The 26,021-nt window shown below is 42.2% G+C and overlaps 1 protein-coding gene and 1 pseudogene across 3 annotated transcripts; one reads left to right on the forward strand and one right to left on the reverse strand.

Moving 5' to 3' along the window:
* The first annotated feature begins 14,905 nt into the window (after nt 1–14,905).
* Nucleotides 14,906–15,290, forward strand: LOC307198593 (TP53-regulated inhibitor of apoptosis 1-like; annotated as a pseudogene). The gene has a single exon. The product of its transcript is annotated as a TP53-regulated inhibitor of apoptosis 1-like (transcript).
* A 1,402-nt stretch (nt 15,291–16,692) lies between these two features.
* Nucleotides 16,693–25,215, reverse strand: SNRPB (small nuclear ribonucleoprotein polypeptides B and B1). 2 transcript variants are annotated; one of them, XM_079946313.1, is made up of 7 exons: nt 25,027–25,215; nt 22,632–22,783; nt 20,722–20,833; nt 19,505–19,657; nt 18,126–18,264; nt 17,680–17,805; nt 16,693–16,838 (listed from the first exon to the last, which is right to left on the reverse strand). In XM_079946313.1, exons 1-7 carry the CDS (start codon nt 25,027–25,029, stop codon nt 16,801–16,803), a joined length of 723 nt encoding a protein of 240 aa, XP_079802439.1. In that variant the 5' UTR covers nt 25,030–25,215; the 3' UTR covers nt 16,693–16,800. The 2 variants fall into 2 exon arrangements, with proteins under 2 accessions (XP_079802439.1, XP_079802440.1); XM_079946314.1 differs by having other exon boundaries at nt 16,760–16,982; nt 25,027–25,211.
* Between the last annotated feature and the right edge of the window lie 806 nt (nt 25,216–26,021).

A 26,021-nucleotide genomic window follows, 5' to 3' on the forward strand; every position in this document is an offset into this window, starting at 1 on the left:
AATACCTGCCAGAATCTCATCACTGAGACACTACTACAGTTAACATGACAAGTTTCCTTTCAGATTTTCCCCAATAAGGATTTTTTTTAATTTTTTGTAGGATCTTAACATACACACAGAAATGCATTCATATGTGCAGCTTGCTGAATTTTCACAAACTAAACCCACCCAGCACCCAAATCAAAAAATAGAACATTACCAAGCAACCTAGAATCTCCCTTTGTGCCCCCTCTAAATGTAACCATTCTCCTAGATTGTGGAAGCAGAGATTAGTTTTTGCCTTTCATATGAGTGGAATAACACAGTATGTATTTTGTGATTGGTCTTGGCTTCTGTCACTTGACATTTTTATAGAAGATTCATCCATATTTGTGTTATTGTGTGTATCTTTCCTACTCCTTGAAGTGCAATATTCCAATGTGTGGATATACTACAATTTATTTGTTGTACTGTTGATGGATATTTGTACAGTTATTATGAAGAGAATCACTATATGCTTTTCCTGTACGTGTCTTCTTGTGAGCATATGTCAGCATTTCTGTTGGGTATATATCTAAGAGTGGATATGCACATATTCAGCTTTACCCATCAGCCTCCCCAGCCCATACCCCAGGAATATTCTCTTTCATTCGTGTCAACTAGCATTCCCTGACATGACCTATATGAAGCACCCAGCACTGTGCATGGCCCTCAATATGAGGATTCTGGAAACGGGCATGCCCTTTCTTTGATTTCATGCAAAGCCCTGTACCTGGTTCAGTGGGATGAAACAAAGACAAGTAAGCCATGTGATACGTAAGAGTAAACAAACTCTGTAACTATAGATCTCACTCCAGAAAAAAAAAATTCTGAGGTTATACTCAAAAGAAAAAACAAAACTAGAATTGAGGGCTTCCCTGGTGGCGCAGTGGTTGAGAGTCCGCCTGCCGATGCAGGGGACACGGGTTCGTGCCCCAGTCCGGGAAGATCCCCCATGCCGCAGAGCGGCTGGGCCCGTGAGCCATGGCCGCTGAGCCTGCGCATCCAGAGCCTGTGCTCCGCAACGGGAGATGCCACAACAGTGAGAGGCCCGCGTACCGCAAAAAAAAAAAAAAACAAAAACCTAGAATTGAAAGACTCAAGAATAACAATAAAAATAGCAAACATTCATTAACCACTTCCTCTGCAGCAACCTTACTGTGTATATTACCTCATTTAATCTTCAGTGAGATGAGGTTCTTCATTCTGTAACACCAGAGCCCACTTTTTTTTGCTCTTTGACTGCTGACAGCTTTCAAGCTCTTAAGAAAGCTGTGGGTGCTCTCTCTTGGCACCAGTGGGATGTCCAAGCCATACATGCCTTGGCCCTTCTATAGGACCTTTCCACAGCCCCCCACCCCAGCAAGCACAGCGAAATGGGACAGTCGCCCCACCTGACTCTTTCAAGCCATTTTCAGGCCTGCTTGGGACCCTGCCCTGCTCTCCCCAGAAAGCTTCATTATGGCTATAATAAATCCTTTCAAACACTTGTGGTGCATTTATAGGGTCATCAGTCTCAGATATCCAAACTGAACTTGGCGGAAGGCTCAATCCTGCGCCCCATGAAGCAACAAGAAGACACATCCCCATTTTATAGATGAGGAATGTGAGCTCAGAAAAGTTACTCATCATTCATTTATTCAACAACATGTGTTCAGTGCACACAGCAGTGGGAAAAAAACATGGACAAATTCCCAGCCCTCGGTAGGGTGAAGGAAGTAGTTCACAGAAAAATAAATGTAAATTGCTTTTAAATATATGAAAACATAACTAATGTCCCTTATAGCTAAATATATACTAATTAAAACAAGGAGATATTTTTAACTTAAATTAAAATTAAATTGAACAAGCTCTAACACTGTAACAATACACTGTGTTGGCACCTGCATACACCATTATAAGTGGTGTAGGGTGATACCACTGGAAGGCTACCTGGTAGATCTATCAACATTTTAAATGTAGCCCCCCCCCCTTTGTAACCTTACTTTTAGGAATTTATAAACATGGACAAAGGTATGTCCCTACAGCTAAAGAGGGGCAGGGCTTGACACCTCCTTCTTTCCTTAAAGTGTATTTTATTTCTGTATAGGTGTTTGTAGAAAATTAGAAAATACAGAAGGTTAGGAAGAAAAAATCCAACCCACAATCCGAGCATCCCTGAATAAGACTGAGCCCACACGTTTGCTGCGGTTCCTTCCTCCTGACAGAGAAATGCTGCCTCCTGGTGGATTTATTTCTTAAGTACATTCATTATTTTACCATTTTTGATATTTTAAATGTACTTAATTTTTTTAACTAGGTAGTGCACTCACACGGTTCAATATTTTTAAAGTTCTAAATGGAATAGAGTGGAAACTCTCCCATCCATTCCTTTTCCCCTTGAACTAGGGTCCTTTCCCCACAGGCAACTGAACTGGCCAATTCCTCATACATAGCTTTCCAGAGATCTTTTATGCATACACCTGGATTCATTTGGTGAGAGTTTCTTTCTTTCTATTGCCTGCCTTTGAATCATGAATATTGCTCCTAAAAAGTTAGAAAATCCAAAGAAAAAATATTTCTACATAAAATATTCATTACTGCCTGATTTGAAGTCATAGAAAATCAGAGATACTATGAATTTCCCAAATAGGAAGAATGACCAAGTTATGTTACACTCACTAAATGTACATTCGGTCATCATTATGAAGATTTATGTAATAACATGGAAAAATGTCTATCACAGAAGTTTATTTTGAAGACAATACACAAAAGAGGAAATAACTTAAAAATACATCCCTACTTTAAAATTTTTAAAACAATGATATATCATTTTTCAGCTGTCAAACTAGAAAACTGTTTTTCTTCTGAATGATAATCATCAGTTCTAAGGAGCATGTTGTGAAAAGTGTAGCTGTGCCTGTTTTATAACAGAGTAAATCGACTCAAGTGTTAAGTTAATTAAAACACTGACATCCTTTGACTCAGAGATTCCTTTTTAAATTATCCAAATATAGAATAATCCTTATGCAAAAATATGGTCATCACATTATTTGTTAATGAAAAAACTAATCTTAATGTCCAACTACAGAAAACTGGCTAAGTAAATAGTGAGATACTAAAGGCATTCTAATGTTTGCAAAGATTCAGAATGTGTTTTGATGTTAAAATAAATAGAAAGCTGAGTACATAGTAAGCTCACAAAACCCAACAAAGGAGACAAGACTAACAATGAATATATGGAATTTTGGGACTCGAGTAATTTCTTTCTATAGTCATTCTTTATGAGCATTTATATAATAAAATATTTTTTAAAGAAATGAGTAGAATACAAGACCTATGAAATAGTACACATGTGGCTCTGACCAAGCACAATTTAGATTTAAATCCAGCAGCAAACCTAATGCCTTTATTATCTCATTTAGTCCTCACAGCCACAGACCAATTCACTAACTGAACTAATGTTATAGAGCAGAGGTCCCGAACTTTTTGGCAGCAGGGACCAGTTTTGTGGAAAACAATTTTTCCACGGACTGGGGGGGGGGGCGGGGGAGGGAATGGTTTCAGGATGATTCAACCGCGTTACATTTATTGTGTACTTTATTTCTATTATTATTACATTGTGATATATAATGAAATAATTATATAATGCAGAATCAGTGGCAGCGCTGAGCTTGTTTTCCTGCAACTAGATGGTCCCGTCTGGGGGTGATGGGCGACAGTGACACCCAAAGCGTTCTGCTTATGTCCAGTCGACTCTGTAAGATGCAGCTTACTTATCACTTGCCACTCACTGATAGGGTTTTGATATTAGTCTGCAAGCAATTGATTTATTATGGCCTCTGTGCAGTCAAACCTCTCTGCTAATGATAATCTGTATTTGCAGCCGCTCCCCAGTGCTAGCATCACCACCTCAGCCCCACCTCAGATCATCAGGCATTAGATTCTCGTAAGGAGCACGCAACCTAGATCCCTCGCGTGCGCAGTTCACAGTATGGTTCCCACTCCTATGAGAATCTAATGCCGCCACTGATCTGACAGGAGGTGGAGCTCAGGCGGTAATGCGAGCAATGGGTAGCGGCTGTAAATACAGATGAAGCTTTGCTTACTCACCCGCCGCTCACCTCCTGCTGTGTGGCCCACTTCCTAACAGGCCGTGGACCTGTACCAGTGCTGGTCCGTGGACTGGGGGTTGGGGACCCCGTTATAGAGTCTTAATGTGAAAACTGGAAAGGAGTAAAGTCTGTAAGCAGGTCAAAGCACATTAGAATTCTCCACCCAACCCCTTTACCTCCAGGGACTTAGGAGTTCTCTTCAAGATACAATGGTCAGAATGCCCCAGTATCTAATTGAAGACTTCTCCTTTTGTTCTCTTAGTTTAGTCAATGGTTCTCAAAAGCAGGTGTGCCAAAGATTATTCTATGTAAGATTGTATACACAGAACCACATGGACCATATATACTTCAAGAAGGTTTTAGTCGACTTTCAAGAACAGTTTTGAGCATCCAGGGTTTTTACTTACTGATCACTAGGCAGTGTGTGACTCTATTTTTCCTTAGTTGACTATGCTTATTTGTGTGATAGAAGTAAGAGTCCCTGTCTTTCAGCTCAGGCTAGGAGTACAAAGCCCTTCTGTGTCACGCCTGGCAGGTAAGTGAGAGGCAAACCAGCCCTGCTTTGCGGTTCATGCTGCTCAGGGTATAGGTTCTTGCGACACTGTCTGAGCCAACCATTGACTCTTCTGCCAAAAGCCACTGCCAAATTCACCTCCCTGATGTCCCTACTCCTCAGCCTTCCTCCGCGGGAATAACCTTCCCACAACAAAAAGCCTTAGTAAACTCTTTCCGTGAAGAAACTTTATTTTCTCCTTTTTATGAGGTGAAATTCACCTAACATAAAATTAACCACTTTACTTTGACCATTACAACTCAATAGTATTTAGTATATTCACAATGTTGTGCACTGTGCATAGAGAGCTGGTAAGCTCTCTCTAGTTTCAAAACCCTTTTCATCACCACATAAAAACACCACGTACCCATTAAGTAACCACTCTACATTTCCCCCATTCCATCCGCATCCCTTGGTAACCTCTAATCTGCTTTCTGTCTCTATGGTTTTACCTAGTCATATAAAAGAATCATATACAGAAGCAACCTAAATGTCCATCAACAGATGAATGGATAAAGATGTGGTATGGGATTTCCCTGGTGGCACAATGGTTAAGAATCCGCCTGCCAATGCAGGGGACACAGGTTCAATCCCTGGTCTGGGAAGATCCCACATGCCGTGGAGCAACTAAGGCCCTTGTGCCACAACTACTGAGCCTGTGCTCTAGAGCCCACATGCCACAACTACTGAAGCCTGCGCACCCTAGAGCCTGTGTGCTGCAACTACTGAGCCCACTTGCCACAACTACTGAGCCCATGCACTGCAACTACTGAAGCCCACGTGCTCTAGGGCCTGCGTGCCACAACTACTGAGCCTGTGTACTGCAACTACTGAAGCCCGCATGCCTAGAGCCCATGCTCTGCAACAAGAGAGAAGCCACCACAATGAGAAGCCTGTGTGCTACAACAAAGAGTAGCCCCTGCTTGCCACAACTAGAGAAAGCCCGTGCACAGCAACAAAGACCCAATGCAGCCAAAAAAAAAAAAAAAAGATGTGGAATGTATATAGTATATACATTACATATAACATACATACAATATATGTTATATATAACATATATATGTATAAATAATGGAATACTACTCAGCCACAGAAAAAGGAGATTTTGCCATTTGCAACAACATGGATGGACTTGGAAGACATTATGCTAAGTGAAATAAGTCACACAGACAAAGACAAATACTGTATGATATCACTTGTATGTGGAATCTAAAAAATACAACAAACTAGTGAATATAAAAAAAAGAAACAGACTCACTAACAGAGAACAAACTAGTGGTTATGAGTAGGGAGAGGGAAGTGGAGAGGGGCAATAAAGTGGTAAGGAATTAAGAGGTACAAAGTATTAGGTATAAAATAAGATACAAGGATATATTGTACAACACAGGGAATATAACAAATATTTTGTTTTATAATAACTATAGGGAGGAATCAAGATGGTGGTCTGGGAAGACACAGAGTTCATGTCTCCCCACAGCTAGGGTGAACCAGTAGGACCGGCGGGTGACTGAGGCAGAAAGAGAAGTGGAGGCCAGACAGGAACCGGCACCCCTGAGGGGTGGCTGAGAGGGTGGAGGGGTTCCCATGCCTGGAGGGACCCTGGGGGGCTTGGATCGGGGGGAAGCGGGCCCAGCGTTTCCCCTGCCCAATCGGCCAGGGAAGCCTGCCCTGCTCTTGGGCGGGGTCCTATGCCCTCAGAGGTCCCCTCCAGGCTGGGTTGGTCCTGGGAGTGTAGAAAGGAGGTTGGGACAGAACAGGAGAGGCAGACGGGAGGGGCCCTCCATGACCAGAGGAGCAGGAAAGGAGCAGAGGGCTTTTGCCCCACCCACTGGGCACGGGTAACCTGCTGAGCTCCCAGGGCAGTCCCCCACCCTCCAAAGCCCCCTACGGGCCTTGTGGGTCCTGGGGCATAGGAGGGAGGCCGGGGAAGTCAGGAGAGGCAGGCGACAGGGGCCCTCCAGGATGGGAGGAGCAGGAGAGGAGCGAGGGCATTTTCACTGCCCACTCGAGCCCAGGAAGCCTGCTGGGCTCCAAGGTGGGGCCCCCTGCCTGCCCTTCTGAGACCAGAGGTGGGGGGCACACCTGGGCCTATTCTGTTCTGTTGAACCTAAGCCCCACCCTCCACAAACCTCCAACCTTTTTCAGCCCTGTGGGTACTAAGCATAGGCCTTGTGCTCCACAGCCAAGGCCTTTTCCACCATTTTTTTTCTCCTCCTCTTTTCTACTATTGTGGTTCCTCCTGATTGTTGTTTCATCTATATCTTTATTTTTATTTTTCTAACATAGCTGTTAGTTTCCTAGCCTAATCTTACTTTTACTTTGTTATTTTTCTCCTTTTTTTTTTCTTTTGGCCACCCAGCACAGCTTGCGTGATCTTGGTTCACGAGCTGGGGGTCAGGTCAAAGTTCCCGCAGTGGGAGCACCAACTCCAAGCCACTGGACTAACAGAGAACCTCAGACGCCAGGGAATATTCATCGGTGTGAGGTCTCCCAGAGGTTCTCATCTCAGCACCAAGACCCAGCTGTACCCAACATCCTACAAACAGCAGTGCTGGAAGCCTCAGGTCAAACAACCAGTAAGACACAATCCCACTCATAAAAAAAAAAGACAGCAAAAAAATATGTCACAGATGAAGCAGCAAGGTAAAAACCTACAAGACCAAATAAATGAAGAGGAAATAGGCAATCTACCTGAAAAATAATTCAGAGTAATGATAATACAGAATCTCGGAAATAGAATGGAGGCATAGATTGAGAAAATACAACAAATATTTAACAAAGATCTGGAAAAACTGAAAAACAAATAAACAGATGAACAACACAATAACTGAAATGAAAAATACACTAGAAGGAATCAATAACAGAATAACTGAGGCAGAAGAACGAGTAAGTGAACTGGAAGACAAAATGGTGGAAATAACTGCCAAGGAGCAGAATAAAGAAAAAAGAATGAGAAGGATTGAAGACAATCTCAGAGACCTCTGGGACAACACTAAACACACCACCATTCGAATTATAGAGGTCCCAGAAGAAGAAGAAGAGAAAAAGAAAGGGTCTGAGAAAATATTTGCAGAGATTATAGTGGAAAACTTTCCTAACATGGGAAAGGAAATAGCCACCCAAGTCCAGGAAGCACAGAGAGTCCCATACAGGATAAATCCAAGAAGAAACACACCAAGACACATATTAATCAAACTACTAAAAATTAAATTCAAAGAAAAAATATTAAAAGCATCAAGGGAAAAGCAAAAAATAACATACAAAGGAATCCCCATAAGGTTATCAGCTGATTTATCAGCAGAAACTCTGCAGGCCAGAAGGGAGTGGCAGGATATACTTAAAGTAATGAAAGAGAAAAACCTACAACCAAGATTACTCTACCTGGCAAGGATCTCATTCAGATTCGACAGAGAAATCAAAAGCTTTTAAGACAAGCAAAAGCTAAGAGAATTCAGCACCACCAAACCAGCTTTACAACCAATGCTAAAGAAACTTCTCTAGCAGGAAACACAAGAGAAGAAAAACACCCACAAAAACAAACCCAAAACAATTAAGAAAATGGTAATAGGAACATACAAATCAATAATAACCTAGAATGTAAATGGATTAAATGCCCCAACCAAAAGACACAGACTGGCTGAATGGACACAAAAGCATGACCCATACATATGCTGTCTATAAGAGACCCACTTCAGACCTAGGGACACATACAGACGGAAAGTGAAGGGATGGAAAAACATTCCACGCAAATGGAAATCAAAAGAAAGCTGGAGTAGCAATGCTCGCATCAGATAAAATAGACTTTAAAATAAAGACTGTTACAGGAGATAAGGACATTATGTAATGATCAAGGGATCAATCCAAGAAGATATAACAATTATAAGTGTTTATGCACCCAACATAGGAGCACCTCAATACATAAGGCAAATGCTAACAACCATGAAAGGGGAAATCAACAGTAACACAATAACAATAGGGGACGTTAACCCCCCACTTACACTAATGGACAGATCATCCAAACAGAAAATAAATAAGGAAACACAATCTTCAAATGACACAATTGACCAGACAGATTTAATTGATATTTATAGAACATTCCACCCGAAAGTGGCAGAATACACTTTCTTCTCAAGTGCACAAGGAACATTCTCCAGGATAGATCACATCTCGGGTCACAAAGCAAGCCTCGGAAAATTTAAGAAAATTGAAATTGTATCAAGCATCTTTTCTGACAACAATGCTAAGGGATTGGAAATCATTACAAGAAAAAAAATGTAAAAAACACAAATACATGGAGGCTAAACAGTGCCCTACTAAATAACCAAGAGATCACTGAAGAAATCAAAGAAGAAATTTAAAAATACATAGAAACAAATGACAATGAAAATACAATGATCCAAAACCTATGGGATGCAGCAAAAGCAGTTCTAAGAGGGAAGTTTATAGCAATTCAATCTCACCTCAAGAAACAAGAAAAATCTCAAATAAACAATCTAACCCTACACCTAAAGCAACTAGAGAAAGAAGACAAAGAAAACGCAAAGTCAGTAGAAGGAAAGAAATCATAAAGATCAAAGCAGAAATAAACAAAATAGAAACAAAGAAAACAATAGCAAAGATCAATAAAACTAAAAGCTGGTTCTTTAAGAAGATAAACAAAATAGATAAACCCTTAGCCAGACTCATTAAGAATAAAAGAGAGAGGATGCAAATCAATAAAATTAGAAATGAAAAAGGAAAAATCACAACTAATACTACAGAAATACAAAGGATTATAAGAAACTACTACAAACAACTATATGCCAATAAAATGGACAATCACGAAGAAATGGACAAATTCTTGGAAAGGTACAATTTTCCAAGACTGAACCAGGAAGAATTAGAAAATATAAACAGACCTATCACAAGTAATGAAATTGAAACTGTAATTAAAAATCTTCCAGCAAGCAAAAGTCCAGGACCAGATGGCTTCACAGGTTAATTCTATCAAACATTTAGAGAAGAGCTAGCACCAATCCTTCTTAAACTCTTTCAAAAAATTGCAGAGGGAGGAACACCCCCAAATTTATTCTACGAAGCCACCATCATCCTGATACCAAAACCAGAAAAAGATGTCACAAAAAAAGAAAATTATAGACCAATATCACTGATGAACATAGATGCAAAAGTCCTGAACAAAATACTAGCAAACAGAATCCAACAACATATTAAAAGGATCATACACCATGATCAAGTGGGATTTATCCCAGGAATGCAAGGATTCTTCAATATACACAAATCAATCAATGTGATACACCATATCAACAAATTAAGGAATAAACACCATATGATCATCTTAATAGATGCAGAAAAAGCTTTTGACAAAATTCAACACCAATTTATGGTTAAAAACTCTCCAGAAAATTGGCATAGAGGGAACCTACTTCAACATAATAAAGCCCATATATGACAAACCCACAGCAAACATCATACTCAATGGTGAAAAACTGAAAGCATTTCCACTATGATCAGGAACAAGACAAGGATGTCCACTCTCGCCACTCTTATTCAACATAGTTTTGGAAGCCCTAGCCATGGCAATCAGAGAAGAAAAAGAGATAAAAGGAATACAAATTGGAAAAGAAGAGGTAAAACTGTCACTGTTTGCCTCTGACATGATACTATACATAGAAAATCCTGAAGATGCTACCAGAAAACTACTAAAACTAATCAATGAATTTGGTAAGGTTGCAGGATACAAAATTAATACACAGAAATCTCTGGCATTCCTAAACACTAACAATGAAAAATCAGAAAGAGAAATTAAGGAAACAATCCCATTTACCATCGCAACAAAAAGAATAAAATACCTAGGAATAAACCTATCTAAGGAGACAAAAGATTTATTATCAGAAAACTATAAAACACTGATGAAAGAAATCAAAGATGACATAAACAGATGGAGAAATATACCATGTTCTTGGATTGTAAGAATCAATATTGTGAAAATGACAATACTACCCAAAGCAATCTGCACATTCAATGCAATCCCTATCAAACTACCAATGGCATTCTTCACAGAATTAGAACAAAAAATTTTACAATTCGTATGGAAACAAAAAAGACCCCGAATAGCCAAAGCAATCTTGAGAAAGAAAAACGGAGCTGGAGAAATCAGGCTCCCCGACTTCAAACTATACTGCAAAGCTACAGTAATCAAGACAGTATGGTACTGGCACAAAAACAGAAATATAGATCAATGCTACAGGATAGAAAGCCCCGAGATAAACCCACGCACATATGGTCACCTAATTTATGACAGAGGAGGCAAAAACATACAACGGAGGAAAGACAGCCTCTTCAATAAGTGGTGCTGGGAAAACTGAACAGCTACATGTAAAAAAAAGAAATTAGAACACTAACACCATACACAAAAATAAACTCCAAAGACCTAAATGTAAGACGAGACACTATAAAACTCTTAGAGGAAAACATAGGAAAAGTACTCCTTTACATAAACACAGCAAGATCTTTTTTCACCCACCTCCTAGAGTAATGGAAATAAAAACAAAAATAAACAAACAGGACCTAATGAAATTTAAAAGCTTTTGCACAGCAAAGGAAACCATAAACAAGATGAAAAGACAACCCTCAGAATGGGAGAAAATATTTGCAAAAGAAACAACGGACAAAGGATTAATCTCCAAAATATACATACAGCTCATGGAGCTCAATATCAAAAAAACAAACAATTCAATTAAAAAGTGGGCAGAAGACCTCAATAGACATTTCACCAAAGACGACATACAGATGTCCAAGAGGCACATGAATAGATGCTCAACATCACTAATTATTAGAGAAATGTAAATCAAAACTACAATGAGGTATCACTTCACACTGGTCAGAATGGCTGTTATCAAAAAATCTAGAAACAATAAATGCTGCAAAGGGTATGATGAAAAAGGAACCCTCCTGCACTGTTGGTGGGTATGTAAATTGATACAACCACTATGGAGAACAGTATGGAGGTTCCTTAAAAAACTAAAAATAGAACTACCATATGACCCAGCAATCCCACTACTGGTCATACACCCTGAGAAAACCATAATTCAAAAATAGACATGTACCACAATGTTCATTGCAGCACTATTTACAATAGCCAGGACACGGTAGCAACCTAAATGTCCATCAACAGATGAATGGATAAAGAAGATGTGGCACATATATACAATGGAATATTACTCAGCCATAAAAAGAAACGAAATTGAGTTATTTGTAGGGAGGTGGATGGACCTAGAGCCTGTCATACAGAGTGAAGTAAGTCAGAAAGAGAAAAACAAATACTGTATGCTAACACATGTATATGGAATCTAAAAAAAAAGGTACTGATGAACCTAACAGCAGGGCAGGAATAAAGACGTAGACATGGAGAATGGACTTGAGGACACAGCAGGGGAGAGAGAAGCTGTGGCGAAGTGAGAGTAGCATCAACATATATACACTACCGAATGTAAAATAGTTAACTAGTGGGAAGCAGCAGCATAGCACAAGGAGATCAGCTCAGTGCTTTGCGACAACCTAGAGACATGGGATAGGGAGGGTGGGAGGGAGGCTCAAGAGGGAGGGGATATGGGGATATATGTATGCATATGACTGACTCACTTTGTTGTACAACAGAAACTAACACAGTATTATGAAGCAATTATACTCTAATAAAGAGCTATTTTTAAAAAATAACTATAAATGCAGTATAACCTTTAAAAACTGTGAATCACTATATTGTACACCTGTAACTTATATATTGTATATCAACTATACTTCAATTAAAAAAAAAAGCAATCATATGTGCCCTTTTGTGTCTGGTTTCTTTTACTTAGCAGAATATCTTCAAGGTTCATCCAAGTAGTAGCTGGTATCAATACTTCATTCCTTTTATGGCTGAATAATATTCCATTGAATTTATAGGCCACAATTTATCTATCCATTCATGCACTGATGGACAGTTGGGTTGTTTCCACCTTTTGCTTGTTATGAACACTGCTATAAACATTCGTGTACAAGTTTCTGTGTAGACATATATTTTCATTTCTCTTGGATATATACTTAGGAGTAGGATTGTTGGCTCATATGGTAATTCTGTTTATCTTTTTGAGGAACTGCCAAACCATTTTACACAGTGGCTGCAACATTTTACATTCTCACCAGCAATGCACAATTCCTGTGCATCCTTGCCAACTTTTTTCCCCATTAAACCATCCTAGTGGGTTGAAGTGGTATCTCATTGTGGGTTTGATTTGAATTTAATGACCAATGATGTTGAACAGTTTTTCATGTGTCATCCATATCTTCTTTGAAGAACTGTGTATTCAATTCCTTTGCTGACATTTTAATTGGGCTGTTTACCTTTCTATTGCTGAGTTGTAAAAGTTCTTTATATAGTCTGAATATTAAACCCAAATCAGATATATGATTTGTAAATATTTTCTCCCATTCTGTAAGTTACCTTTTCACACTCTTGATAATGTCCTTTGATGCAATTTCTAATTTTGATGAAGTCCATTTTTTTTGTTTCTTGTGCTTTTGGTGTCAAATCTAAGAACCTATCACCAAACCCAAGCCCATCAAGACTTACTTATTTTCTTCTGGTAATTTATAGTTTTAGTTCTTATAGATTGTTGATCCATTTTGAGTTAATGAGTGATATATGAAGTGAGCTGGGTGTCCAACTTCATTCTTTTGTATGTGGTTTTCCAGTTGTCTTAGCACCACTTGTGGAACAGACTATCCTTTTCCCAGTGAGAGGTCGTGGCACTTTTGTGGCCACATATACAAGGGCTTATTTCTGGACTCCCAATTCCATTCCATTGGTCTATGTCTATCCTTATGCCATACCAGTTTTGATTACTCAAGCTTTGTACTAAGTTTTGAAATCAGGAAGTGTGAGACATCAAGATTGTTCTTGCCATTCAGGACCCCTTGAACCTTCAAAGAATTTGAGGATGAGCTTCTCCACTTCTGCCAAAAAAAAAAGAGCCATTGGAATTTTGATAGGGATTGCATTTAATCTATAGAGCACTTTGGGAAATACTGCCATTTTAACAAAATTGTCTTCCAAACTATGAACACGGTATGTTTTACCATTTATTTAGGTTTTCTTTCAGGATGTTTGTAATTTTATTTTTTTCATAAATTTATTATCTATTTTTGGCTGTGTTGGGCCTTTGTTGCTGCGCATGGGCTTTCTCTAGTTGCAGTGACCAGGGGCTACTCTTCATTGCAGTGCACAGACTTCTCATTGAGGTGGCTTCTCTTGTTGCAGAGCACGGGCTTCAGTAGTTATGGCTTGTGGGCTCTAGAGCACAAGCTCAGTAGTTGTGGCACACAGGCTTAGTTGCTCCACGGCATGTGGGATCTTCCCAGACCAGGGCTCAAACCCATGTCCCCTGCACTGGCAGGCAGACTCTTAACCACTGTACCACCAGGGAAGTCCCTGTAACTTTCAGTGTACAAATCTTTCACCACCTTGTTTAAATTGATTCCCAAGTATTTTATTCTTTTGGCTGCTGTTGTAAATGGAATTAAATATTTTTTTTCAGATTGTTGCTGGTGTATAGAAATACAGTTGATTTGTGTGCAATCTCATACCCTGCAATTTTGCTGAATTTACTTATCAGCTCTAGGAGCTTTCTTATGGATTCTTTGGGCTTTTCTATATATAGGATTTTATCTGTGAAGTTTTACTTCTTCCTTCCCAATCTGGCTTTTTTCTTCCTTAATTGCTCTGCTATACCTTCCAGTATAATTGTGAATAGCAGTGGTGAAAGTGGACACCCTTGTCTTATTCCTAATCTTAAAGGTAGTTTTCAGCCTTTCACTATTATGCTTGCTGTTTTTTTCATAAATCCCTGTATCATGTTTATAAATTTCCCTTCTATTCCTAACGAGCATTAGAATTTTACCAAATGTCTTCTGCATCTACTGAGATTATATGGCTTTCTTCTTGTCATATTAGCTTGGCATATTTGATTTTTATGGTGAACCACCTTAATATCCCTGGAGATACACCTCCATACTACACTAGTCTCTTCTTTTTCATTAAGGTCTCCTTTGCATTTAGAATGGTCCCCCTGCAAGGCAGTAATTTTTAAAGTATCCACTTTATTTCTGTATCCTTTAAGCCTGATGTACTACTAGAGTACTGCTTAGTGATCTATCAACTAAAGACAGACTTTGGGTGAAAGAAGTCATGGATACCCCACAAATCAAAAATTGGATTAGACTACATGTATGCATATGACCCCAGGAGAAAGTTATACCAAAACTGTTCCTCTTCCAATAGGATTAATTTCCATTTTTAGTATTTCCTTCATACTTTGTTGTAGAAAAATATGATAATCTCAAGTACTGCTCAACTGCTGTGGATGCTGACACCATGAACAGCGTAAGGGAGGCTTGCACTGACACGAAGCACAAGTGTGACCAGTGCTTCAATTGCTGGTTTGCCGAGAAGTTCCTCAATGGGGACCCATGCACCGACCTCTTCAAACACTCAGCAGTGAGTTCAGAAAGCAATAAAGGAGGAGATTCCTATTGAAGGACTGGAGGTTCATGGGCATGGCAAAGAAAAGACTGAAAGTTCTTCTTGACCTTGACAGTCACCTTGAAAATGGACTCCTCATATCGGGAAATTGAGGACTCTGGATCGTGTCAATTAAAGCTGTGAAGATAGCATGGATTTGATAAATTTAGGAGGGAGGAGTTTCCTTTCCTCCTTGGTATTTTCCTCTCACTTGTAGAAAATGATGAACCATCACTCTGAGATTTCTGGCTTTGGCATCTCAGCACACTAAATAATGGGATTATTGGGGATTATGGTTGCAATATTTGGTCTGGGATCAGGTTTTTGTTGTTGTTTGTTTGTTTTGCCGTACACAGGCCTCTCACTGTTGTGGCCTCTCCCGTTGCGGAGCACAGGCTCCAGACGCGCAGGCTCAGCGGCCATGGCTCATGGACCCAGCCGCTCCGTGGCATGTGGGATCTTCCCGGACCAGGGCACGAACCCATGTCCCCTGCATCGGCAGGTGGCCTCTCAACCACTGTGCCACCAGGGAAGCCCTGGGATCAGTTTTAAATATATCTTGTATGTAAATGCTGATAAGCTCGTCAGGATGACCAAGGTTGCCTAACCTCTTGGGCTATGCTTCGAAGGACATTCCGTACACTGTACTGGGGTTACTGTTCATGGAAGCAACTGGTTAGGATCTCTCTTTTCTCTCAGGGAGCTAATGCTCTAGAAAATCAATGCTTGGGAGCACAGTTTTATTTTTATATAGTAACTTAATTGTTAAGATTGCTGATGGACTGGGTGAGCCAAGAGAAAGACAGCTTTTAACAGTTGCCTACCTTAACAAGAGGTGTCAGATCTTATGTTAAGATGTGAAAACTTCAAGAACAGTGTGGTGAACACCATTTCAGAGCTCATGGTGTAGTTCAGGAATTAAGATCCTTGTAGTAGCTAAGGAGGAAGATCCTAAATGGCAAAGATTTGTTGTTGCCACCTTTCAACTTAAGTCAATGAATTAAGTCAACCTGTATATGATAAAAACACCAAAATGAGGCATCTGGTTAAATGTTGGGGGGGGGGGTTGCTTTATCTGCCTTGCTTACCCACCCTGCCCTGTAATGCCTTTAATCATGAAGATGGAATAAACTGTAACATTTAGTTTCTAAAAAATAAAATAAAGTACTGCTCAAGAAGTTATCTAGATTAGTGCCTTCCAAAGAGGACATACCAATCACAACAGGGTACGAATGTTTATATCAACAAAATGATCTCTGCCAGTTTGACAAGTGAAATGTCTTCTTGTAGTTCAATTTTGTAATTCTCTTGGATGAGGCTGTGCATCTCTATACATGAATATAGTATTTTACAAGGGAAGCAGCTACAATTAGGGCTAAATTTTTTCAAGGCAACGCTTCGTATTAAGCACCCAGCATATCAAAGGTTTTTCTGAAAATAAACAAACATACCAGGTGCATTTATAATATTCTCTTAAGAGTTTATTATAAACTAGTGTCACAGGCCACAAGGAAGTAAAAGGACTATGTACAGCCTTACGGGAAACAGGCAGGGAGCTGAGGAGGGCCAAGATGAGTCTAGGGCCTTGGTGGGCGCATTCCCGGGGGAGGGGGCCCTGTAAGGGAAACCAGACAATCCGGTGAGACTCCGCGAACAACGGCTTAACAAACAAACAGGTGTGGTAACGTGGCCCTGGGGAATCGGGCCCACGCCTCTGTGGAGCTACTTCCATAACTCTGTGGCCAAGGTCAAAGAAGGCCTGAAGTAAGAGTAAGAAGTTTAGTCAGTGCCTGATCTGCAACTTGAATCCCCACCCTACCCCGGCCTCCCACACCCTGCAGTTATCAAATGATCAGAGGGGGACTCCTCTGGGGCTAACTGGGCTCCTTATGCTTATAAAGCTCATAAATGGAAAACCCGAATTAGAGACACAGTGGTCAGCAGGTTTGGCCGTGGGTTAACTTAGAGGCCACTATGGCTTGGTGGAAAGAACACTGGTCTGGACACTGAGCTCTCTGGGCCTGTTTCCTCATCTATAAAATGAGAGAGCTGATCTACTTCAGCATTTCTCAAACTGGAATTAAACAGATACACATAATAGTGTAGCAAAGCACAGAGCCCCTCCTTAATTACTAGACACTCCCAAACCAAAGGGCATAAGACCTTTGTTGGTCATGCAACAAAATGCATTATTTTACAGTGACCTGAGAATACTGCCCTGGACACTGAGCCCTGTGTACAGGGCTGCTCTCACTGTTCTAAGAGGGAGGTAAGGTCAATTTAAGAAATGCTTGTTCCCTCTTTCCTTTCTGGACAAAACTGTCCTCTAAGAGTTCACTTCCTGAGGCTTAAGGCCTAAAAGCCCAAAGGTATGGTCAAAATCCAATCTTCCCTCCATTGCCCATCCCAACATGGCTCTAGAGAAGGAAGTCAACGCAACTGCTGAAGGCACTTACCTCGCATCCCTGGGGGAGGGGGCCGCATGCCTGGTGGGGGCATGCCCATTGGAGTGCCTCGTCCAGGGGGAATCCCCATTGGAGGACCCATGGGAGGCCTCATACCAGGAGGTGGGCCCATCATGCCTGCAAGAGAAAAGCCCCAAGAATATAGCTCAAGTGTCTGTCTTGAAAAGGTAGCAGGAAACATACAAAACTGTCCACCAAGTTTTGAGACAGAAGGACCATTCCACCCTCCCAGCCCCTCCTAGCAAACCAGGACTTGAGCCAAAGAAGTGAGGCTCTTGCCCAGATAGTTCCACAGTCAGTCAGCCAAGCTGGATCTCAGAGTAATCCTGCTTAATTACACAAACTCATCATCAGTTTCAGTCAAGGTTATGTCTCATCATAAATCCAGCTAAGGCATCTTCTATCAATTAGCAAGGTTCTCCTCATGGGCTTCTCACCTGGAGGGGGTGCCCCTCGGCCCATAGGTGGGGGAGGACCCGCACGGCCGGGTGGGTACTGGGTTGGGGCCCCTGCAATACTGGCTGTGGCAGCAGCTGCAGCTGCTGCAACAGTGCCTCTTCCTTGTGGGGTCATCACCTAAGAGGACACAGGAGAGAAGTTAGGCAGAACAGTACAGTGCAATGCGGTGTCCCACTCTCCTCCCCAACTTGGTAAAGAAACAGCAGACACCAAATCCCCTAAGCTACAACTCGTGACATCAGACTTCCTATTTAAAACTATGTGCCAGGGACTTCCCTGGTGGTGCAGTGGTTAAGAATCCACCTGCCAACGCAGGGGACATGGGTTCGATCCCTGGTCTGGGGAGATCCCACACATGCCGTGGAGCAACTAAGCCCATGCACAGCTACTGAGCCTGCACTCTAGAGCCCATGCACCACAACTACTGAAGCCCGTGCACCTAGAGCCCGTGCTCCGCAACAAGAGAAGCCACCGCAGTGAGAAGCCCGCACACCACAACAAAGAGTAGTTCCCGCTCGCCGCAACTAGAGAAAGCCTGCGCGCAGCAATGAAGACCCAACGCAGCCAAAAGTAAATAAGTAAATTTTTAAAAATAATAATAAATATATAAGTAAATAAAAAATAAAACTATCTGTCAGAGAAGATCAAGCTTGAATGCTCAATTCCCATTTTCTAGGCCTAAGTTAAGTATGCCCAATCCAAATTAGATAAGGCACTTGCATTTTCAAGTAAGACTGATAATAGGTTGCAAGCGCTGTAGTACAGCTGACCTTGAACATGGATTTAAGTGCCAGGGTCTCCTTATCCGCAGATTTTTCTCAATACATACTACAGTACTACACACAATCTTGGTCGAATCCTTGGATACAGAGCGCCAACTGTAAAGTTATATGCAGATTTTCAACTAAACAGTTGGCATTCCTAACCCCTGCATTGTTCAAGGGTCAAGAATTCAAATGCTGTCATGGAAACACTTTGTTCCAATTCAGTTGGCCAAAATACTTTTTATACACCTCTTTACTTTTTTTGCCCATTTTTTGGCCACACCTCGCAGCATGTGGGATCTTAGTTCCACGACCTGGGATTGAACCCATGTCCCCTTGCAGTGGAAGCGCAGAGTCCTAACCACTGGACCACCAGGGAAATCCCCTGCATCTTTAATAGTATCAACATTATTTTGTAATAGCAAGTTTTCCTTTTTGCTTGACTCTGGGACCATATGTGAAGCACAGTGAAATACTGAGAGCCTGACAATCATAAGTTGATTGATCACTCTGGACTCTTCCCAAACTGTGGACCCTCACTCTATCCTATATTTTAACCACCAGACGTTGGTACCCCTTCCCCAACTCCTCACCTGTTGGGATGGCCCACCAACCCCACGGACCGGCCCAGCAAGTCCTGCAGGGGCCTGGGGCATGGGAACACCAGCTGGGATTCCTCTGCCAGCAGCTCTGCCAATCCCTGGGCCCCCAGCAGCTCCAGCAAGTGGCACTCGTGCAATGCCAGTCTGAAAAATAAAGATACATGTTAAAATGCTTGTGGCCTAGAGATTTTTTTTTTTTTTTTCGGTACACAGGCCTCTCATTGTTGCGGCCCCTCCCGTTGAGGAGCACAGGCTCCGGACGCGCAGGCCCAGCGGCCATGGCTCACGGGCCCAGCCGCTCCGCGGCATGTGGGATCTTCCTGGACCAGGACATGAACCCGTGTCCCCTGCACTGGCAGGCGGACTCTCAACCACTGCGCCACCAGGGAAGCCCATGACTTTTTAGAAGTGTACAGCAACTGGAAAAATGTTTACAATATTAAGCGAAAAAGCAGAATGATATATTACATACCTATTACATGTTAAGTAAAAAAAAAAAAACATGTGGACAAAAATTAAAACAAGGTAAGAAGATTATTCCTTTAACAAACAATATATTAAAATGAAAAAGGGAAAAAAAATTTGGTTAGATCCTCTAAAGCCTCTTCCATCTCTAAAGGTAGGCTGATGTTAATGAACCAAGACTGCCTGGAATCAAATGCCAGTATCACCGCTTTCTAGCTGTGACACCTTGTGCAAGTTACTAAACCTCAGTCTGTATTATCTATAAAGTGGGAATCATTTATCTCAAAAGACTGTTATAAGGATTAAATCAAATACTGAAGGTACCACAGAGCTTGGCACATAGCAGATGCTTAATAAACATTAACTATTATTCTATAACTGTACAAGAAGTACATATGTATTCTACTGTTTGGAGTTATGACTTTTTACGGTCACTAAACTGTCATCACATTAAGAATTGACCCGGATGGCCTTAGATGCCTCTTCTGTTGACTCACTATGTCCACCAACTAAAGAAGAAGGGAGGGCTTTCAAGTTAGAAACACTCAAATTCTAGTTCCCTACTTCTTACTTGCAAGGTAACCTCTTTAAGATTCTGGTTTATTATCTGTAAATGGGGGACAGAAACCAGAGGATGCCTGTGAGTACTGCAGTGAAAGAGAGAACCCCGCACAGAGCCTGGCTCAGGTGGGGCCTCCCTTGCACAAGGTTCCTGGCCTTGCACTGGCTCTCTGCTGACTTACATCTTTGGGAGGTGGTCCCTCTACTGTCATTGAGACCAGGTTCTCCCCTCGAAGTAGCACCAGACCAAGGACTCGCTTTTCTTCTCTCTCCGCTTGTTTTGAGTTCTTTGGTCTAAAGACAGGTTTAGGAGAAGGAACAAAAAAGCAAGCATTAGAAAAAGGGTAAAGTTCAAGTTCACCTACCTAAGGACACTCCAAGATTTGTTTTACACTATATCTACTGACAAATGGTACATAAACTTTCCCTAAGACAGCTCCTCTGGACAGTCTTCACAGGCTGAACTTGTAACCCCTTAGGTGGTTGTCTCCCGTGCCAATAGGATGTACAAACCAAGAGACAGGGTAAGAGTCAAGAAAGCCCAGCCCTGGCTCACTCATGTAGCCACTGTGAAAGCCTTTCCTCAGTCATCTCTTCTTTGCTATTACCCTTTTCCTCCCTCTAGCTTAATGCCTCACCAGTGCCAGAAGGCAGCCGAAACAATTCCTCAGTCAACTGAATCCCACTCATTCCACTTACATGCAGTATCCTTCTAGTACCAATTCAACCCCACAGGCCTGTAACTCCACCCCTCACCTCACATTAGAAATAGAAGTTATAAAGGAAAAGGTTAAGAGTTAACTACATAGAAATTACACCTTTGTCCTCAAAGAACAAAAAACAGAAATCTCCAAACAGCAACAACCAGAGAAGTATGAACAAAATATAAATGAATGTAAACCAGGAAAAATAACCGCAAGAAGATGGGGAAAGGAAAGGAAAGCCACAGCCAATATCCTAAAAATAAATACAAAATACCCTAATTTTTTAAAATAACTTAAAGGTTTCATTTTAGTGATATTTTATATTATATTAACAGTAGTTTTCTGTGGGTGCCATTTTTTCCTTTTTTTGACTTACCTATATCTTCTTATTTAATAAAAGCATGTATTGCCCTTTCACAATTTAAAAAAAAACCCTTTCTGGGTATTTTAAGTTTTTTCTCACATACTTTTATGTACTTTTCATAAATATTTTCTAATAGACACTTTTTAATTATCAGAATAAAGTTAGTTTCATTTAAAAATACAGAAGAGAACAATTTGGAATAGTTCTACACTGATCTGTTGGACACTGTCTAATGTGTACCTGGCACTCGGCCATCTCTACCACATTTTCTGTGCTGTATTTCTTGACCTCATGCCACAAAGAAAACAACTGTCCCAAAGAGAATCAAAGGGAATTCACAGCCACTGGCAACATACTATGGACGCTGCACGTGACAAAAGAGAGCTGGGTGATCATGGAAGTCATGTAACTTCTCTGGGCCTCAAGATGCCTTGAATGTAAAATAGGATGAAATGCAAGACCACATCTTTTAATAGCCTAGAAGCTTAAGATCTGTGAGTCCTAAGACAAGGGAATTACCTAATAACTTATGGAATTGTATTCTCCAATTGTTTCTATAAATGCCAACAAAAAATCACTGGCCCCAAACCCACAAGGGGAGCTGAGCACTTACCCTGAAGAGGGTCAGAGGCTTCTTAAAGCAGTTTCAGACCAGGCTGCACTGGGAGAGCCCTTTAGGCTACAGCTTTACAAATAGGCAATGAGGCCAGAAAATCAAGCTCTCCCCCCTTACACACCTGTGGGGAGAACATGAGAGCCCTTTACCCCAGTACTCAGGGGCACGCAAAGTCAGAGAAACAAAAAGCCTAGCAGCCCTCCTTACAATTTGTACTCTGCTAGAAGTAGAGAGCAAGACTAAGGAAAGAGATGTCTTAGTGTCCAATATCCCCATTTTAATCTGCCCTGTAAAACAGGAAAGTAAACCAAGAGGAACTAGCTAGCTACATCACCGCCTGTCACTTGGCCCGCCCACCCAAACCACTCCCCATCCACCCAATCCCTCCCCCCACAGCCCACTCCTCACTTGATCTTCCTGAACTCATCACAGTCACAGAGGATCAAATTCATATGCTTGTCAAAAGCTTTAAAGGTGCCAATGAAGATACGGCCATCTTGCAGGATGCACCTCATCCTGTAGTCGATGTGCTGCAGCATCTTGCTGCTCTTGCCCACGGTCTGCAAGGAGAAATCAGGAAGAATGGGACTCAGCTCTTTTAGACCCACATAGCCCTGGTCCTTCCTTAAAACTTCTGCTGCAGCCTTCTTTTCCATGTCTGTCTTTCTCAGTAGTCTCAGCTCTGTCTTCCAGCCACAGACCTTTCCTGGGAATTCTCTCACATCACCCTGTTTTCAATCCTGAGCTGTTATTCTTCCTTCCCTTAAAATCATCTTTCTCGTATTACAATTGCCTTTGTCTATGCTGTGTATGTTTCAGGGGTGAGAGGGTAAGGTGGCTCCAAACTAATGAAACCCGAGTATATCAGAGATTAGCCATCTGCCATTGTGTAGATTATAGGTGCTGTCGAACACCAACATCTCATTAAAAAGACTGGGTAAAACAGCTGGAATGGGACTGGCACTAAGAATCCAATCAATGAAGAGCTTGTTATCAGAAAGGAGCTGATCAGCTTGGAAGCGAGAATGGAATCCCCCAAATCAATAATTTGTTAGTGTGTCTCCAAGACTACCTTTAGGAGAGAAAAACTTTCTGGTGCTCAGAGTGCTAATGAGTTTGAACACATAATGAGAATATATAACCTGACATACTCCTTAATTAACCCAACAACCTATTCTGCTTTATAGCCTGGCTTCCAATGTAGTTTTGGTAAAATAGAGAGACTATATAGACCTCACAATGAGAATGTCAAGTGCCCTTGGCAGTTACACTTCTCTCTAGAAATAAAGGACCTGGCATTTGCTTTGTTTCATCAGCCTCCTATCAGTCTGACTGGTATAGGCCAATCCTAACTCATGCAAGGGCCTTCTAAGTACCAGGCACTGTGCTTACTATTGATCTCTGTGAGCTTGGACGAGCACAGGTGCTCTGAACCTACAAATGCATGGATTGGAATCTTGACTCCTGCCACCCTGAGACCCAAGTTATGTGGTTCAGTCTCTTTCAGATGACCATTTTAACCCAACTGTAATCACAGCTTCTAACCACATGGTCTGAACATTTATGGTAACATTTATTGGTCCATCTGTCTTGTACAGCTAATTCTTACTGGGTGCTCACTGGCAGGCACTGCCATAAACACTATTCTCTCACTTAATCTTTAACATCAGATTTTACAGATGAGGCCACTGAGGCTGTAAGAGGTTAAGCTGTGTTGGATGTTAGTCAGCCTGAATCCAGTGCCTACTCTTCTAACCAATTCTCCAAACAATACCCTACTAGGTTTCCCTGCTTCCAATTCACCCAATATATAACAGCTACCGAACAGAGTTATCTTTCTAAACACAACTAAGTTCATGTCATTTTGCTGGTTAAAATCCTTCAGTGGCATCCCTCATCACCAACAAAATTAAGTAGCGTGTAAAGCCATTAATAACCAGACTCCTGCCAATTCCTCCCACCTCATTCTTCCTTTTCCCCTCCAGGAACTTTCAATGGTGCTACCCTTCATGCTTTGTTCTGGCAACCCTCCGGATCTACACTATTCCCTCCCATTTTCGCTGGGAAAACGCCTGACAATCTTTCAGGACTCTGCTCCAGAAAGCCTTCTTACCCCGCCCCCCACCGTTACTTTTACTTAATGCTGAATTACCATTCCGAATTATACTATCCATGTCCCCAAATAGAGAGTGAACTCGGTGAAGTAAACATTTCATTGTGCAGCCCTAGGGCCTGAAAAGTCAGACATACTCAAACATACATATATGCTGAACAAACGAGTTGAACTTTTCCTCCACTCGTTCATCCTCCGTTCACTCCTCCCCATCTACTAGAACCAAGACTCTAGTTTCAGACACAAGCCCTTCCACCTCTTTCCGCAACTCCTTCTCGGACCCTCACCCGCCTTCACAAGTCTGAGTCTCTCACCGGGTCTTCCCAGTAACCCTGCGGCGCTAGTACCTGCTCCGACACCCCAGACACACACACACTCATGCTGCAAAGTTTACTCAGCGCCTACGGGATCCCAAGCACTATGGTCACAGCGGCGTGGAGGACCGCAACGCAGTTCTAACCTCTCCTGCACCGAGCGACCCCGGCCTCGGACCCTCATTTCCAGCCTTCCCCTCCCCCACCCCGCCGAGCGACCAAGGTCCGGGTCTTCCCCGTCCCGACTGAGGGGCCGCGGCGGCCGGGGCCTTCACCGCCCGGAGCGGCCAACCCACGGCCTCCTTAGCGGTTAGTCGCGCTCCCCACTCCACAACAGACTCGGGAGCTCCCGCGCCGCCAGTCTGTGCCTCCTCACCATGGTGGCGGTTCTGATGGCTCCGATTCCCGCCGGATTCGCCTCCGCAGAGGCCTAGAAGCCCGCCACTAGCTCGCTTCCCGCCGCCGCCACCGGAAACGCGACCGCGGGCAAAATGGGGTAAGGTAGAAGGCTGCTTCCGGTCCCGGAGCCAGTCCCTTGAGTTCCGGCCGAGGTGCTGAGCCTTGAGCTTAGAATGGGGCGGGGCTTCGGCGGGGTTGGGGGCGGTGCTAGCGTTAAACTGAATCGCAGAGGCTTAGGATCTTCTCTGTTGGACACCTTCCTAGTTTCTGTCGGTACGAGAGCTGCTCCTCTTCACCCTCACCACCCAACCCCCCGCGCCCCAGCCCATTAACTCTCGGTCCTCATCTCCCACCACTCTACCCCAGCTCTGTCCTCTACAGCCAGTGTCCCTGCTTTTCCGTGAACTTAGTCGACCTGCTTCAGCTCCTTTGCATTTGCTGTTGCCTCTGCCTAGAATGCTAGTCGTCCAGGTATGTGCACGGCTCACGCCCTCACCTTCACGACTTAAGCTCAAATATTTTCCCACTGAGGACTTTCCTTGTCGTCCTGTTTAAAACTGCAATCTTCCCACCCATCCCTGTTTTATTTTTCTCCTTAACATTGATTGCTAACATACCATATATGTTATTTTATTATCCCTCCCCATTAGGATGTAAGTTCGAAGGGTATAGATTTTTCTTTGTGTATTGTTCATTGCTGTAGTGCCTAGAAGAACACTGCTTAGCACAAAACAAGGGCTTAATAAATATCTGATGAATGAATTTATCAATCCCATCCAGTCCCATGACTTTTGAATGCTACCTATATGATCGGGTTTTTCAAATTTATCCCTCTAGGACTTCCCTGGTGGCGCAGTGGTTGAGAGTCCGCCTACCGATGCAGGAGACACAGGTTCGTGCCCTGGTCTGGGAAGATCCCATATGCCGCGGAGCGGCTGGGCCCGTGAGCCATGGCCGCTGAGCCTGCGCGTC

The sequence above is a fragment of the Stenella coeruleoalba genome (assembly GCF_951394435.1).
Source record: "Stenella coeruleoalba genome assembly, chromosome: 15".
Classification (NCBI taxonomy): Eukaryota; Metazoa; Chordata; class Mammalia; order Artiodactyla; family Delphinidae; genus Stenella; species Stenella coeruleoalba.

Excerpts from the sequence above, each read along its gene's own strand:
- SNRPB (XM_079946313.1), bottom strand. Across the intron at positions 18,265-19,504 it reads TTGGTGGGCCATCCCAACAG|GTGATGACCCCACAAGGAAG; the intron begins GTGAGGAGTTGG and ends GTGTCCTCTTAG. Across the intron at positions 16,839-17,679 it reads CCCTCCCCCAGGGATGCGAG|GGCCCCCTCCCCCGGGAATG; the intron begins GTAAGTGCCTTC and ends TTTCCCTTACAG.